The following is a 19,116-nucleotide window of genomic DNA, read 5'->3' as shown; positions in this document are numbered from 1 at the left end:
ACACATGTTTTGAAAATCTAGCAAAAATTAATTTTCCTGAAATTTTTCAATATTTAAAAATAAATTATGCCGGCTGATAAAATTTTAAAACTTTTTTTTAAAGCTAGAAAGATAAAATTTAAAAATACTTATTTATATATATATATATATATATATATATATATATATATATATATATATATATATGAAACTAAACTAAAAAAACGCGCGTTAACTCGTGTTCATTTCGGGTTTGTATTACTGTACACATAGATGCGAAAAAGTTGTCAAAAAACAAATATATAACAAATAAATGTTATCAAAGGCAAGATAATTTACTTTTCTACCAAACTGGATATATTTTTCGTGTTTTTATTCAATGTAACATATTTATTCAGCTCAAAAACGGGTTTGTATTACTGTACACATAGATTCGAAAAAGTTGTCAAAAAACAAATATATAACAAATAAATGTTATCAAAGGCAAGATAAGTTACTTTTCTACCATACTGGATATATTTTTCGTGTTTTCATTCAATGTAACATGTTTATTCAGCTCGAAAACCATACAGTGTTTACCGATGTATTGGAAAATTCAAGATGGCGCCTCACTCCCTCTTTAACATTGTAAGTATGGGAAAAGGTGTTATAAATAAAAAACTAGAAAAAATATTATTAAAAATCCGCCAAATATATGTCAAGCTATGTCACGGTAACATATATTGAGCGAGTTTTTAACAGTATTTTATTTATTTACAAAATAAACGTTTTATAATATCAGCTCTGTCTAGTTTTGAGCACTTATTTAAAGTGTAATTATTAACTAAAAATCTAAAAAAATGTATTTATTGCTTTATTTCTTATTGAGCACTCTTATATAACTCTAGTTAAATCTTTATATTTATATCTCTTGTAATAAAATAAACGTTTTATAATATCAGCTCTGTCTAGTGTTGAGCACTGATTTAGAGTGTAATTATTAAGTAAAAATCTAAATAAAATAGGTTTATTGCTCTATGTCTTATTGAGCACTCTTATATATCTCTGGTTCAATCTTACTGTTTATTTATCCTGTAATAAAATAAATTTTTTATAGTATAAGCTCTGTCTAGTTTTGAGCACTATTTAAAGTGTAATTATTAAGTAAACATCTAAAGTAAATGTCTTTATTGCTCTATTTCTTATTCAGCACTCTTATATAACTCTAGTTAAATCTGAATGTTTATTTACCCTGTAATAAAATAAAGGTTTTATAATATCAGCTCTGTCTAGTGTTGAGCACTTATTTAAAGTGTAATTATTAACTAAAAATCTAAATAAAATGTCTTTATTGCTCTATGTCTCATTAAGCACTCTTATATAACTCTGGGTAAATCTTAAGGTTTATTTATCCTGTAATAAAATAAACGTTTTATAATATCAGCTCTGTCTAGTTTTGAGCACTTATTTAAAGGGTAATTATTAAGTAAAAATCTAAATAAAATGTCTTTATTGTTCTATGTCTCATTGAGCACTCTTATATAACTCTAGTTAAATCTTAATATTTATATCTCTTGTAATAAAATAAACGTTTTATAATATCAGCTCTGTCTAGTGTTGAGCACTTATTTAAAGTGTAATTATTAAGTAATAATCTAAATAAAATGTCTTTATTTCTCTATGTCTTATTGAGCACTCTTATATAACTCTGGTTAAATCTGAATGTTTATTTATCCTGTAATAAAATAAACGTTTTATAATATCAGCTCTGTCTAGTGTTGAGCACTTATTTAAAGTGTAATTATTAAGTAAAAATATAAATAAAATGTCTTTATTGCTCTATGTCTTATATAACGCTCGTTTATAGATATTTGAATAAAAGTAACCTGTAATAATATCAGCTCTTTTTTCGAAGCTTTGCATTTAGTTTTGAAAACATTTGTCATTTATAGCAGAGAAATTTCCCTTAAGAGTACTCAATGTATGAGTTAATATTTGGGGTTATTTGAAAAATATAAATTTCTGTTATGCTATCCAAAATTATCTTTGAGACTGCAAAATAGATAATAACAGCTCTGTAGTGAGTTTTAAAATTGTGTATTGCGAGTATGCTGGAAAAGTAATTACCAGGGTGCTTAATACTGTGGTAGTGTTCTGTGGAAAGATTTGAAAGAATTTTTCTCATTTATGCTAGACAAATTTACTTCGAGTAAAGCTCTTTTGTACGTTTAAACAATATATATATATGCCAATGATGCTTGCATGTGCTCCATAGTTTAATATAGCTGTGTAGTAAATTTAAAAATTGCGTTGTTTAATTATGCAAGACGATTTTACTTTGAGAGTGCTCAATGCATTTATAGAGCTTTGTAGTAAGATTTGGAAACATTTTGGCAATTATTTTAGACAAATCTACTTACAGAGTGCTCAATATATTAGTAGAGCTAAATAAAACATTTGAGAAACAGATATGGCATTTCAACTGCATAAATTTATTTTGACAGAGTTCAATACATTAGTAGAGCTAAATATAGACTTTCAAAAAACACGTATGGCAATTCAGCTACACGAATATACTTTGAGAGTGCTCAATACATTAGTAGACGAAAGCATAAAATTCAGAAAACATGAAGAGCTCTGCAGTATGTTTTGAAAACCTAAATGTCAATACGTAAGTATAGATATACTGTAAGTTTTTAAAATATATATTATATATATATATTTTATGACAAGTATTTGAAACAAGTTTCCTATTTGAGAGCTCTATGGTAACTTCAAAAAACATTTCAAAATTATGTTAGACAAATTGTCTTTGAGAGTGCTCATTTCTAAGTAGAGCTCTGTAGAAAATTTTTGAGACATATTCAGCAATTTAAGTTCATATCAGTTAATAAATAGAGCTATATAGTGAGTTTTGCAAATTTATATGGCACTTATCCTAGACAAGTTAACTCTTGTAGCTTTTGTAGAGTTCTGCATTAGTTTTGGGGTATGGTTCTCACTTTATTAGAGCAATAACTTGGACACCTTTTACTCTGGACAGATCAATTGAGGACAACCAAAGGTACCCTGTTTTTTTCCACTCTGCTGAATAAAACTCATCCGTCTTGGTTCACTCTTGTGACATTAAAACAAAAAAGGTGAAGAATTAAAAAAAAAGAATGCAAAAATGCCTTTGCAAGTCATTCATTTTCACTTTCATAACACAAAAACATCTGTAAGAACTTGATAAAAGAATGCACAAACAATAAAATACAACTTTGCTGTCTTGGAATCTGAAATCAGTAGAAACTTCCCCTACTGAAATTCCCGCACACCTCAAAAAAAAAAAAAGAATCCTTCCCAATGCAATACTTTTCAAGCAATTACAGTGTCAGACTTGGTACTGCAATGACTCTGTAAACTGAAAAAATATATATAAAGAAAAATGTTAAGCAAAATTGATTCATGTTAACACCTCTCCCAACACGACAGATTAACTACAAAAATACTTGACACAGCAAGACACAATTACAAATGTGTATGAAAAAAATAAAAATAAAAAAAATAAAAAAGATCAACCAAGCAATGGATCATGATTTTCTGGTGTTTGATGGAATGTGAGTAGGCATACAGCCTGGATAATTTTCCAAGGTAAGTGATGATATTCATTATTATTGTCTTTTTGGATTAGTTCAGATATATCTCATAACTATAATTGTTTTATGTATATATTTATATGTCTGGATGTTATGTGTGCTATTTGCATGTTCCCTATAGAGAAAGATCTACATAAAATCTAAAAGTGTATTCTGATGTAAAATTAACCAGTAAAAACAATGCCTGTGTTCCTGATACATCAACTATTTCTTATTAGCATATAAGTTGAATCATGAAATTTATCTCCCTTGCCTGTCTCTCTTTATACCTCTGTATTTATCTAGATCTGTCTATCTCTCTTTTCTTATTCTTTATCCCTATTCCCCGTCTTGCCATCCCCTATGTGCGAACTTATACATTTCAACATGTCTAGATGTATAAGCTTCTCATTTACCGGTACCTAACTCCCGTTTTGAAGTTAGAAGTTTTAACTTGAATACACGTTGATATGCCAAGGTAACAGTAGGCATCGATCGGGCACATCCAGACGCCACCCTACACGGTGCAGAGAAAGAACAGAAAAAAAACAAAGTCCCGATGTGCCTAGCAGATTAGAAGGCATTTTGTGACGCCTATATGTACCCAACATGGCAGTAGGGGTCGATCGGGCACTTCCAGACACTTACTTACACTGTTTTGAACTTGGAAATTTTCAATTGAATACACGTTGACATGTGTTGGTCTAGTAGCTCCTCATCTACCTATACCAACGTCCCCTCCTGTTTGGACTTTGAAATTTTCACTTGAATACACGCTGAGATGCCTTGGTCTATAGGATTCTCATCTACCTATACCTACATCCCCTCTTGTTTGGACTTAGAAATTTTCAATTGAATACACGGTGAGATGCCTGTGTCTATAGAATTCAAATCTACCTATTCCTACGTCCCCTCTTGAATGGACTTAGAAATTTTCATTTGAATACACGCTGACATGCCTTGGTCTATAAGAATCTCATCTACCTATACCTACATCCCCTCCTGTTTAGACTTTGAAATTTTCACTTCAATACACGCTGAGATGCCTTGGTCTATAGGATTCTAATCTACCTATACCTACATCCCCTCTTGTTTGGACTTAGAAAATTTCAATTGAATACACGCTGACATGCTTTGGTCTATAGGATTCTAATCTACCTATACCTACATCCCCTCTTGTATAGAGTTAGAAATTTCCATTTGAATACACGCTGACATAACTTGGTCTATAGGATTCTAATCTACCTATTCCTACGTCACCTCTTGTATGGACTTAGAAATGTTCAATTGAATACATGCTGAACTGCGTTGGTCTGTAGGATTCTTATCTACCTATACCTACATCCCCTCTTGTTTGGACTTTGAAATTTTCAATTGAATACAATCTGAGATGCCTTGGTCTATATTATTCTCATCTACCTATACCTACGTCCCCTCTTGTTTGGACTTAGAAATGTTCAATTGAATACACACTTAGATTCCTTGGTCTATAGGATTCTCATCTACCTATACCTACGTCCCCTCTTGTTTGGACTTAGAAATTTTCAATTGAATACACGCTGACATGCCTTGGTCGCTATTGTTCACATCTACCTATACTTACATCCCCTCTTGTTTGGACTTATAAATTTTCAATTGAATACACGCTGACATGCCTTGATCTATAGAATTCTCATCTACCTATACCTACATCCCCTCTTGTTTGGACTTGGAAATTTCATTTGAATACACGCTGACATGTCTTGGTCTATAGGATTCTAATCTACCTATTCCTACGTCCCCTCTTTTATGGACTTAGAAATTTTCAATTGAATACATGCTGACATGCGTTGGTCTATGGGATTCTTATCTACCTATACCTACATCTCCTCTTGTTTGGACTTAGAAATTCTCATTTGAATACACGTTGACTTGCCTTGGTTTATAGGTAGGTGTATCAGAAATTTCGTGAAAATAGTGAATAATTCCACCCCATCTCTCCAAGCTTATAACTCCTCGAAAAATGTAATTCAAGTCCTAATTCTTTTTCATTAATTGAAAAAAAATTAGGGCTTGAATTGGAGCAAGGACCAAGGTTTCATTAAAAAAAAAACAATGTGTGTGTTTTTTTTAAAAGGTTTTAAACTTCGGACTTTACAGGTAAATTTCTAAAAAAACGGGGGGGGGTTGTTTTAAATTTGAATATATTATTTATTGACCTTTTCTCTTCAATTTGTGATATATAAGACTTTGAAACATAAATTAATTATTTACTTTTTAATAGACATTTCAAAATGAGAGGCGTGAATTATTCGACCCCCTGTCTTTCCAAGCTTATAACTATTCGAAAAATGTAATTCAAGCCCTAATTTTTTTTTCAATTAAAGGAGCAAGGACCAAGGTTTCATTAAAAAAAAAAAAAAAAAACAATGTGTTTTTTTAAAAAAAAAGGTTTTAAACTTCGGACTTTACAGGTAAATTTCTAAAAAAACGTTTTTTTTTGTTTTAAATTTGAATGTATTATTTATTGACCTTTTCTCTTCAATTTGTGATATATAAGACTTTGAAACATAAATTAATTATTTACTTTTTAATAGAAACTTGAAAATGGGGGGGGGCGTGAATTTAAAAAAAAACGTTTGTCTAAAATATTATATTCGATTTATTGGAAAGAACATAAAATTTCACATTGACCCTGAAAATATCGTAAAAATAGAATCAATAGAAAAATTTTGATAGATTTTTAAAGTTTAAAAATTGAAAAATATTGAGTTCGGAAAATTCATTACTGTTTTAAAAAAAAATATTTCTATTACTTTTAAAACAACTTTAATAGTTTATTTTGGAAGTATAATCCATAAAGAAAATAAATAACCCACTTTTAACAGAGAAATTACGAGATTTTTATATTTTATTCGCAGTTTCGTGTTAGGGGCGTCAAAAATTCCTACAAAATTCTGATACACCTAGTCTATAGGATTGTCATCTACCTATACCTACGTCCGCTTTTGTTTGGACTTAGAAATTTTCATTTGAATACACGCTGAGATGCCTTGGTCTATAGGATTCTCATCTACCTATACCTACATCCCCTCTTGTTTGGACTTTGAAATTTTCAATTGAATACAATCTGAGATTCCTTGGTCTATAGGATTCTCATCATCCTATACCTACGTCCCCTCTTGTTTGGACTTAGAAATTTTCAATTGAATATAAACGCTGACATGCCTTGGTCTCCATTGTTCACATCTACCTATACCTACGTCCCCTCTTGTTTGGACTTTGAAATTTTCAATTGAACACACGCTGAGATTCCTTGGTCTATAGGATTGTCATCTACCTATACCTGCATCCCCTCTTGTTTGGACTTAGAAATGTTTATTTGAATACACGCTGACATGCCTTGGTCTACAGGATTGTCATCTACCTATACCTACACCCCCTCTTGTTTGGACTTAGACATTTTCATTTGAATACACGCTGACATGCCTTGGTCTATAAGAATCTCATCTACCTCTAATTACGTCTCCTCTTGTTTGGACTTAGAGATTTTCAATTGAATACGTGCTCACATGCGTTGGTCTATAGAATTCTCATCTACCTATACCAACATCCTCTCTTGTTTGGACTTAGAAATTTTCAATTGAATACACGCTGACATGCCTTGGTATATAGGATTGTCATCTACCTATACCTACATCCCCTCTTGTATAGAGTTAGAAATTTTCATTTGAATACTCGCTGACATGCCTTGGTCTATAGGATTCTCATCTACCTATTCCTACGCCCCCTCTTGTATGGACTTTGAAATTTTTAATTGAATACATTAGGCACCGCCAAAAATGGCCGAAAAATCAAGTTGTTGTTGTTTTTTAAAACGAAATTACATTTATTAAAATCCATTATTTCTGAGTAACTTTTTTTTTCCAGAAAGATAACACCCTGAATTTTATCATATAGAAAACAGAATAATGTAAAACTTTTTCTACTATTTTTAATTAAATTTTAAATGTTAAATTTTCCCAAAAAGTTAACAATTGACATTTTTTGTCTTGCACAAAAACGTATATAAATATTTAAAAAAAAGGTTTTTGAAATAATTTATTTATTTATTGTCTAACTAAGATTTAGGATGATTTTCTAAGAGAATATGCAAAAATATTATAATATAAGTACCTGAATTTCAAATAATTCCACTTATTCATATAGGTAACCAGATATTTCGCGTCGAACTAGAGTCTATATCGACACTGTTTACGTTTGCGTTTGATAAGAAGAAAACTATGGAAGACCAAACAGGCCCAAAAAACTTATTTTTCAGTGACGAAAATTTCAATGTATTATTAAGCTGAGGCTGGCCAGTACCAGATGGGTGACCATTTGTATGAGTTTGGTTTTTAATGTGTATGTGTGTGGGGGCCAGGCTCCCCAAAATGGGGGGGGCAATTTAAAGCAGAATAAAAAAAAATTATTTCAGCGCGTTTGGTCCACCGTAGTCGAAAGGTGGCAAACATTTTCAAACGGGATCGAAAAAAATGATGCTATTTTTAACACAAAGGGCACAATATTTATCGAATTTTTTTTGTATCGATCATTCAAAGCATGCCCTGTTTAATAATGGTCATGCATTATTCGGCTCGCTAAAAAAAAATTGTTAATTTATTTATCAAAAATTTTAAAATGGCTTTTTTCGTATAAATCTTTAAAAAAAGTACTGACCTGCCCCCCCCCACAGTTTTGCCGGTGCCTAGCTGACATGCCTTGGTCTATAGGATTCTCATCTACCTATACATACATCCCCTCTTGTTTGGACTTAGAAATTTTCAATTGAATACACGTTGTCATGTAATTGTATAGTAGCTTCTATTCTACTTGTACCTACATCCCCTGTTGTTTGGCCTTGGAAATTTTCATTTGAATACACGTTGACATGTCATGATCTATAAGGTTCTCGTTTACCTGTACCTACACTCCTCTTCTTTGGACTTGGACATTTTTATTTGAATACACGTTGTCATGTCATTGTATAGTAGCTTCTATTGTACCTATAGCTACATCCTCTTTTATTTGGACTTAGAAATTTTCATTTGAATACACGTTGACATGTCTTGGTCTATAAGCTTCTCATCTGCCTATACCTACCTCTCCTCTTGTTTTAACTTGGAAATTTTCATTTGAATAGACGTTGACTTGTCTTGGTCTATAGGATTCCCATCTACCTATACCTACATCCCCGCTTGTTTTAACTCGTAAATTTTCATTTGAATACACGTTGACATGTCTTGGGATATAAGCTTCTATTCTTACCTGTACCTACATCCTCTCTTGTTTGGATTTAGACATTTTCATTCGAATACACGTTGTCATGTCATTGTATTGTAGCTTCTATTCTAGGTGTACATACATCCTCTCTTGTTTAAACTAAGAATTTTTTTTATGAATACACGTTGTCATGTCATTGTATAGTCGCTTCTATTCTACCTTGAACTACATCCCCTCTTGTTTGGACTTAGACATTTTTATTTGAATACATGTTGTCATATCATTGTATAGTCGCTTCTATTCTACCGGTACCTACATCTCTTTTTTGAACTGAGAAATTTTCATTTAAATACATGTTTACATATCTTGGTATAGTAGCTTGTCACTTACCAGTACCTACATCCTCTATTGTTTGGACTTAGAATTTTCATTTGAATACACAATGACATGTCTTGGTCGATTAGCTTCTTACTTACCTGTACCTACATCCCCTCTTGTTTGGACTTAGAAATTTTCATTTGAATACACAATGACATGTCTCGGTCCATTATCTTCTAACTTATCAGTACATACATCCTCTATTGTTTGGACGTAGAAATTTTCATTTGAATACACAATGACATGTCTTGTTCTCTAAGCTTCTCATCTACTATACCTACCTTTTGTTTGAATTTGGAAAGTATTTATTCAAAATTCCGCGGATTAAGGACTATTCACTTTTTAAGTGTTTTCATTTCAGATTAAATATGTTTTTAACTCTTTTTCAAAGTATTTTTAAACAGTTTTGTTAACTATTTGCTCTTATTATAAGCTCTATCTCCTGTTTGTTTTTTTAGTTTTACATCTGCTTGAGATTACTTTATAAATATTAATTCTTTAATATTTATAATATAGTTTAGTGTTACCATCTTGGATCATTCTGGCAAATTTAAATGTAATCTTTATAAAAATGTATATAAGGAAAACTAGTGGAAATTCCACAGTAGTTGAAAAAAATCACCACATAGGTAAATAATAGAATCTCATTCAGTCCAATATTAGATCCGATCAGGCCGTGAATTAAAATAACAGATATGTATGTAAACAAATAGGGAGAACTTCTTGAGATATATTTTTACAAGAAATAGAACTATTGCGAGGCATCACTTTTTTCTAGAGATTATAATTTAATCAAAGTGAATTGAATCAAATATATATACATACATGTGTGTTAGTGATGTAAGTATCGGTGCTAGAATTTGAACAAAACTTAATTGCAAACAATCATTGGATATATGGTGTGACTTATAATTGAATTTTACACATAAATTTTAATGGGAATTCCTGCTTTAACGTTTTTTTTATATTTTCTACAAATAATCAATGATGCGAAGCCGAAAGTCACAAAATACGACGCTTCCTTGTATACATCATTCCCAAAACTAATGCACAGTCATTTTTTTTCAAAACGACTATTTTAAATGCTGAATTGCAAATGTTTTATCCAATGTTTTTAAGGTTAAAAAATATTGTCTTTTTGTTAATTGTAGAATTGTTGGTGAAAAAGATGCGATTCTTAATGAGTTTCCATTTCGGAAAACTCTGTGGACGCGTCCATAGTTTCTTTTGTCTTCTCCGCTGCTGTTCTTTTTAAATTTTTTTTATTGCCATCTTTTTCTAGGAATTCACGGTCAGCATGTATCCTTTCTTTATTCTCATCAGTCTGGAAGGATATTCAAAATATATGTTTATTATAAAAAATATTTTTGACACGAGTATCAAATATACAAAACATTTATACAAAATGTACTCAACTTGTCAACAGTCTAGAATGATAATTAAAATACATAGTAATGTTGACAAATACATACCCTATGCCGAAACATAGACGTTATGGTCACCAATGTGTCGCGTCACCCGTGTTTATATAAAAACGAAATAAGTTTTAGTTATAAAAACGCGATTCATTTTATAGAAACAATGGTTGATTAATAGAAACAGTTTTATTTTAAATCTAAGAAAACAAAATAAATTTCTTTATAGAAACAAAGTTTTGATGCTTCTTAAGATATAGTCGACAAATCGATTTTTTTTTAATATTTCGTTTTAATTAAAAACAATATTACGTACTTGATTGTCATCTCGAAAATAGTAATATATCCAAAAATTACGAAAAATCAGCGAGTTGGAGTTAAAATCAATTTTTACGGAAAATAGGGTAAAATTGTATTTTTCTTAGACGTTATAAAGTAGACAGTAATAAGAGTCTATACACAGGGGACATAACTCCGAAGTGAATATTTTAGATTACTGGTGTCATGGCTGCAATATTTGTTGTCTATAGCGATAATTTTTATGAAAAACACAATAACTGTTGTTCTATTCGATGAATTTTCGTAATTTTTGGATATATTACTATTTTCGACATGACAAGTAAGTACGTAATATTGTTTTAATGAAATCGATATGTATAAAAAATTGATTTGTCGACTCTATCTTAACAAGCACCATTTTTTTTTATTTAAAGCAAAGGAAGTTTCATTCCTACCTTTTCAATACCTCATACGATTGTGATAAACAAATTCCGCTGGTTCATCTTCGGGGAAAAAAAATGATATTATTTACAAAAAAATAATTTATTCATGAAAAATATGATTTTATTGATCAAATTTCAATAAAAACAAATAACAAAATTGTACATGTACTGGCAGGGACCCCGAAATTGCCCGGGATTGAATGAGGATCAATGAATGTTAAACACTTCTAATACTTTATCGTCATCGAAATCAGTGAAATCGACCATTTTTCATTCAAATCGATTGTGGACCCATTGAACTGCACCCGGAGGAAGCTTCACAGGCCTCCCCACAGTGATTTAGTCCACAGTCTACATTGCACTGTAGAGAACCTCTTATTTTTTATGTAATGCTTGAATTTTAAAATACAAAAGTCAAGTATCATGATTCAATTGTGTTCTAAACAAACACACTCCTGTCCTATCAAACAACCTACTGTTACTTGTGCGGTGATAAAATTTCTCAAATGCACTTGTGATATTAGGCTGTATAAAGGTCAAAATCGGACTATTCCTTTTTTAATTTTTTTTCAAATTATCGATTTTCAATACTTTTTTTCAATTATCGATTTTCAATACTCATTGGAAGCATTTCGACAGAAAGACTATTTAAGAACACTTCCAGACACATAAAGTACATTTGTGTAAAATTTTACAAAATTGGCCCAGCCGTTTCGAAGTTCATAGGGAACGAACTCACATACACACACATTGCTTTTTATATATAAGTACATATGTTCTTTATAGGAACGGGCAATTTAATGGCTACTTCCGTAGGGGGGGGCATGTTTTTAACGCCGGTTAATCATAATAATTTTTAAAATTTTCGAGTACTCTTTTATTGTATTCGAAGGATAATAGTTTAAAGTTAATTTCTTAAAGACAAAAAAGCGTGTGAAATAAAAAATACATGGAATAATTTTATCTCAAATCTGAAAAAAAAACCTAGATTTCACGTAAAAATTCATGATAACAAAAATCGCGTTTACATTTTTCTGGCAAGGAAGATATAAGTTTTCTGGAATTATTTCCAAGTTAAGTATTAAGTTAAAGTCTTAAGATAATGGATTAATACAATGAATGTACTTAACTTTTGCTAAAATGTAATAATTACCCAAAAATGTATCACTGGTTGGACCCAGGTATCCAAAAAAAAACTCTGGCGGCAATATTCAAATATGTATAGAAGGACAAATTAGACATAATTTATGACTTTATTTAACATTATTTTGTCATACCGAACGCCTTTTTTTTAGTTGCAAACCCTCCTTCCTTCATTTAAAAAAATCAGAAATGTTAATTAAATTAATTAATTATGCTACTGACAATTTATTCTTTGAAAAAATAGTTAGCACCATTATTTATTAATATTATTACAGAATTACAATGGGTTAAGAAAACAATGTATAACCATTGAGAGAATTACACACTAAAAAATACAAACTTACGTTAAAATTTATCAAAATGCTTACGTGAAATTTAAAGTTGATGAACACAAACAGGCATGTAGTTGAAAAGAGGAGGAGGGTGGGCAAAAGACTGGTTTTCTTTTCAATTCTGCGCATCCGTACTTACCGACATGGAACGTTCGTATAATTTTTGCCATTTTTTTTATTAAATTATTTTTCTATGTTCCTGTTTTTCGATTTAATTTTTTTTACTTTATTTTCCAAGATTATATGAACATTATTTTACGTTGATAATTATACGTTCTTGCGTGCAATGGAAATATTAGAATATTACATGTTAAGATTACGTTAAAAATGTAAGCGTAAAAAGAAGTAGAAATATTTTTTGCAATTATAATTTTTTGTGTGAAATTATATTAAATAAACAATGCTTAATTCAATGATAATATTGGTAGTTCGGGAAATTAATTTTTCTTCGAATTATATCGAATTCATTAATACGGACTTCAGGGGCTTTTTTTCATAATGTTCCTGTAAAAATTATTTTTTTTTATTGTTACAAATAACGATGCTTTATTTACATAAAAAAGCAAAAATAAATTCTTGCGTTTTTTATTTACTACAGAAAGGCATAGCTTTAGTAAAGGTAAGTTTTGTTTAAACAAAATAATACATTTGCACTAAGATTTAAATAAAAAAATAATTAGTTCATTATATTCCGCGATCATTATTTGATAAATACTAAAAATTTCATTAAAATTAGTTGATTTCCTGATTTTTGGCGAATTTTTAAGTAAAGGGAGGGGGTCAAAATGTTTATACATTTTGAGCATCATTTTGCCCGTACCTAGTTCTTTAATTTTAGCATTTAAGAAGTAGTATTTTTTTAAAACTGCTTTATCGTTATTTTCATGGCAAGTACTCGTCTGAGCTCCAATCTATGGTCCCCCCTCGCCAAACTTTCACAAGAAACACTCGTCTAGCTGAAAACATTATCAATAATTTCCCCCACTCTTTATCTGTGCCTAAACCTAAATGTAGATTCCATGAGCAAAGTTTCTCTCTTAGAACTGCACGCCTGTGGAACTGTCTTCCATTTTCCTGCTTTCCAGCTGTCTATAATATGGTTGTCTTCAAGTTCAACATAAACCAGTTCTTGATGAGCCGTTCCACTTACGTTAACAAATTTACTGAATTTCCATTACTAATGATTACTATATTGTCCAATTGAGTACTGTACACTATTTAACCCTTATCCTCGAGTGGTCTCTGGGCTTTGATAAGTGGTGATGCCTATGCAAAAAAAGTTGAGGCACACAATCCCTTGCCAGTGGGGTCCCAGTTTAAACTATTACGATAATCCCACCTGCTCTGGACCGAATTCTGATTTAAACTCTTATGACCGATCGGATCCAAATGGGCAGTTCCTAATGACAAACGAAGGAAAATTGCTAGGTAACATCTAAATAAGATCAGCTAAACGACGAGAGGTTTACCCAGATTTGGTGGCATGTGGACAGGAAATATTTGGAGAGCAGATGATAGCCCTACCGAAACATCAAGTATTCAGCAAGATTTGAATTACACTGCAAACTCTTTAGCTTCAGCCAAATGGCGGGTAGTTCATGCCTCGAAAGGTGTAGTTTGATCTCGGCTGCGGCCACATACGACAACGTTATATTGTCCTTTAGTCCTCACATTTCATCAGCAATGTAGACATTGTTTTTTAATCTATATATCTATAAAAACAGAGATGTGTGTGCCACAGACGATTTCTGATTGGTTAATCCAATAATCACATCTAAAAAACTATGGTTCTTACGCTCTTAAATTTACCATAAAATATTATGGCCTTATTTATTGTCAATCTTGGAAGGGTTTATGTTTTTTCTTACTTGCCATTTACAAATTACAAAATTACGAAACTTCCAACCTCCGACACCACATCCGCCATTCTGGCGCTAGCCGCAAACACGTACACACAACACGAAAACAAACGCTGTCGCACACACGCACACACACACACACGTTGACTACCGTCCTCTTTAAACCATGTTCTTTTGAAGAGACGATTTTTTAAAGCTGTTGATACACATGTTTTGAAAATCTAGCAAAAATTAATTTTCCTGAAATTTTTCAATATTTAAAAATAAATTATGCCGGCTGATAAAATTTTAAAACTTTTTTTTAAAGCTAGAAAGATGAAATTTAAAAATACTTATCTTTATATATATATATATATATACGAAACTAAACTAAAAAAAAAACGCGCGTTCACTCGTGGTCTTAAGTTCATTTCGGGTTTGTATTACTGTACACATAGATTCGAAAAAGTTATCAAAAAACAAATATATAACAAATAAATGTTATCAAAGGCAAGATAAGTTACTTTTCTACCAAACTGGATATATTTTTCGTGTTTTTATTCAATGTAACATATTTATTCAGCTCGAAAAACGGGTTTGTATTACTGTACACATAGATTCGATAAAGGTGTCAAAAAACAAATATATAACAAATACATGTTATCAAAGGCAAGATAAGTTACTTTTCTACCATACTGGATATATTTTTCGTGTTTTTATTCAATGTAACATGTTTATTCAGCTCGAAAACCATACAGTGTTTACCGATGTATTCGAAAATTCAAGATGGCGCCTCACTCCCTCTTTAACACGGTAAGTATGGAAAAGGTGTTATAAATAAAAAACTAGAAAAAATACTATTAAAAACCCGCCGAATATATGTCAAGCTATGTCACGGTAACATATATTGGGCGAGTTTTTAACAGTATTTTATCCAGTTTTTTTATTTATAACACCTTTTCCCAAACTTACCGTGTTAAAGAGGGAGTCAGACGCCATCTTGAATTTTCCAATACATCGGTAAACACTGTATGGTTTTCGAGCCGAATAAACATGTTACATTGAATAAAAATACGAAAAATATATCCAGTTTGGTAGAAAAGTAACTTATCTTGCCTTTGATAACATTTATTTGTTATATATTTGTTTTTTGACAACTTTTTCGAATCTATGTGTACAGTAATACAAACCCACATTCATTTTGATTTTAAAAAAATTCATTTTGATTAAAAATATAGTTTAATTTTAATATTTGTTTATTGTCTTAACTCATATCAAATGTTTTGCTTGTGTTCTGCTTCAAATATTCATAAATCTTACATGCATAATTTTCATTTAATTATATTAAATAAACCTCAAGTTTACTACAAATCAAATCGTGTTCCTTCACTTTTTTAAAATGTAATTTATAAGTAATTAAAGAACGCATTCTAATCTTTAAAATCTATAATACAACGAAATATTCAATTGCTTATAATACTTCAACAAATAACTTGTGTTTTTTTATGTTTTTTTTTATTATTAATATTAGATGAGTTTCAATATAAATCATCCTGTTCTTTATTTCAATCCAATTTTGAAGTTTTGTAACGCTGTCTGTAAAAATTACTGTTCATTATTGACAGTCTAAGAGTTCTACATATCTTGCTTGTTGGGACCTCGGCGATGACGTCATTTTTTCAGCTGGCCGGCCATCTTTATAACGAAGGCCACGCCACCATCCCCCCACCAAAAGGGGAAGCCTGGTATTTTCTCACCCGAAAGGGGGGAGCTTGGCAGTTTCTCCCCCAAAGGAAGGAGCCGGTGTCCCCCCCAAGGGTGGGGGGGCGAGGAGGCCAGGGGGAGGTGACTTTTTTCTTTGGTGGTGGGGGGGAGAAGCCTCCAGGCACCCTCCTCCCTGAAGGTGGGGTTGGGGATTATCTCTCCCTGAAGGGGGGAGGCCGGCACCAAGCATGTAAATCCAGAGGGGTGACTTTTTTGTTACCCCTCGGAGTGGGAAGGGGGCCGATCACCCAGGCAACGCCGAGTAACCCCTGCTAGTTTACTACTTATATATACATTTTTTCCTAGTCACGTGGTAATTTGTTACAATTTAGGTGGGCGGACTTTTTATATATATATATATATATATATATATATATATATATATATATATATATATATATATGTGTGTGTGTGTGTGTATAGAGAGAGAGAGAGAGAGAGAGAGAGAGAGAGAGAGATGTCGGTGTATGATATAAGTTGAAGAACAGCTCTTTAATCTGTCCTTAATTCCTTTGATTATATATGAGTCAGAGTTATCTGCCCTTAATTGCTTCTGGGCTTTTTATGTATGTGATTGCAATAGTGTAATTTTGGCAAAAGCTCTTAGAAGAATCTTTTGAAATTTTGAATAAACTTAACTTTTTTATTAATAATTTCAGGTAGTAAAATATCTATCATCAGAGAAAGTGTTTTGTTTTTCTAATGATGTCAGAAGAAGAGGAAATCTAGAGAGTACAGGAAGATGTGTGCAGAGCAGGAGATTTTGATGGTCTTGTCATATGGAAAGAATGAATAAGAGTATTTGGGTTAACAGATGTAGAACAGTTGATACAGCAGCAAGTCATTGAAAATATCAGACAATCTGATAAAAATGGACTTGAAAGAAAGAGGGTTAAATAAAGTCCTGACCAGAGATAGGTTAGTTTAGAAATGTTGAAGTAGTCTAAATCATTCCACCATGTAAAACAGGTGTTATCTTGTGGTGGTGGTGGTGGTGGTGGTGGTGGTGGTTGTGGTGGTGGTGGTGATGATGTCTGTAATGAACGTTACGAGACCCACAGTAGTCGATGCTGATGACGACAACGACTCAGGTTACCTTTTAGAAATAATTATTTATTATTTCAATTATCAAAAATGTATAAAATCAATAATTTTTTTTTGTAGATCAATTTATGCTTACCAGATTGAAAAGCACGATTTTGATTTGCAATCTTTTTCTTCGCTGTAAATAAAAAATAACAAAAAGAAAATATGAAATCGCATGATAACACATCACTTTTTAATGGGAGATAATGCCTAGGAGGATGCGATCATAATGAATGAACATATAGCTTTTTGCTTCACTTTAAAGATTAATGAAAATAAAGCCTAAGATTGCATTATGCTGGAGTGTGGTTTCTGTTTTACAGGTGTTTGAACTGAGTCAGGTGTGAAATGGAGTGTTGAATGTCGAGCCAGTTTTTGTATTTGAAAGGACGCACACCACAGGAGACTTTTGATGAAATGAAAGAAACTTATGGTGATAATGCCCATCATATGACCTTGTAAAACGCTGGCATCGTGAATTCAAACATGGCCGGAAGTCTGTGGAAACAGCTCCTAGACCTGGTCGCCCCCCCCTTCTGCTATTGATGAGGCATCTGTGCGCCAAGTTCAAGCTGCCATTTTGGAAGATCGGCGCATTACTATTTGCCAAATAGCCCAAGATATCAAAATTAGTACGGTGTCTGTGGAAACTATCATTCATGATCATTTGCATATGCATGAGGTGTCTGCCAGATGGATTCCCAGGTTGCTCACACCATTCAAGAAGCGAGAACACGTCGAGTGCTCGAGGATGAATTTGGAGATGTGCCAAGAAGATGAGTCAAAGTTTTTCAAAAGACTGATTACACAGGATGAAATCTGGGTCCATCACTATGATCCACATACCAAAGCCCAGTCAATGCAGTGGAAGCACTTGGACACACCAGCTCCAAAGACGACAAAGGTGCAGCCTTCCGCTGGCAAAGTCATGCTTACAGTCTTCTGGGACCAGGATGGAGTAGTGATGACATATTTCTTGGCAAAGGGTACCACAATTACAGGAGCCTATTATGCTTCACTTTTGAGGAAATTAAGGGAAGATATCAGAATCAAGAGGCAGGACAAGATCACCAAAGGTACTTTCCTCTTGCAGGACAACACTCCAGTTCACAACTCGCATGTCGCCAGATCAGAAGCACGTGCGTGTGGTTATGAAATCCTCCCCATCCTCCCTACTCTCCTGACCTTGCACCTCTGACTTTCACCTCTTCCCAGCCATGAGGTTGTTTTTGAAAGGAAAACGTTTCCCAGATGATGCAGCCTTGATTTCTGAAGTCACGTCGTGGTTGGAGGATCAACCTGGGGTGTTCTACGTAAAGGTCTCCAGAGCTGCATCAAACGATGGGAGAAATGCATAACTCTGGGTAGTTTCTATGTAGAGAAAGACTAATAACTGTGCCAAGTTTCGTTGCTCTACTTCTATGGGAAGTGGGTCAGGGGCATTACTTATTGCACGCCCATCGTAATTAAATATCTTTTATTTACAAACTCAGATGTGATTGGTGAAGGCACGCAGCTTACCTAATCATACATTATGTCAAAGAAAATATGGGAGGTGATAAAATTGGATTTAAAAGAAAGACGGATAAATAAAGTCCTGGCCAGGGATAGGTTAGTTTAGA

General features: G+C 32.3%; 1 protein-coding gene across 6 annotated transcripts in view; it reads right to left on the bottom strand.

Moving 5' to 3' along the window:
- Positions 1-9,960: 9,960 nt before the first annotated feature.
- The window catches only part of LOC145248979 (uncharacterized), a 68,277-nt gene continuing 59,121 nt past the window's right edge, over positions 9,961-19,116 (bottom strand). For 4 of the 6 annotated variants that reach the window (XM_080110795.1, XM_080110797.1, XM_080110798.1 and 1 more), the window contains 3 exons: positions 17,589-17,630; positions 11,344-11,391; positions 9,961-10,518 (listed from right to left, as the gene is read on the bottom strand). In XM_080110795.1, coding sequence (XP_079966921.1) covers positions 11,348-11,391; positions 17,589-17,630 — 86 coding nt within the window. In that variant the 3' untranslated portion in view covers positions 9,961-10,518; positions 11,344-11,347. The remainder of the gene's footprint in view (positions 10,519-11,343; positions 11,392-17,588; positions 17,631-19,116) is intronic. The other 2 variants (XM_080110796.1, XM_080110800.1) reach the window with 1 other exon arrangement.

The sequence above is a fragment of the Euprymna scolopes genome, chromosome 27, assembly GCF_053919585.1.
Source record: "Euprymna scolopes isolate OS-2025 chromosome 27, ASM5391958v1, whole genome shotgun sequence".
Classification (NCBI taxonomy): domain Eukaryota; kingdom Metazoa; phylum Mollusca; class Cephalopoda; order Sepiida; family Sepiolidae; genus Euprymna; species Euprymna scolopes.
Note: the sequence above shows the minus strand (reverse complement) of the source record. Positions and strands in the feature narration are given on the sequence as shown.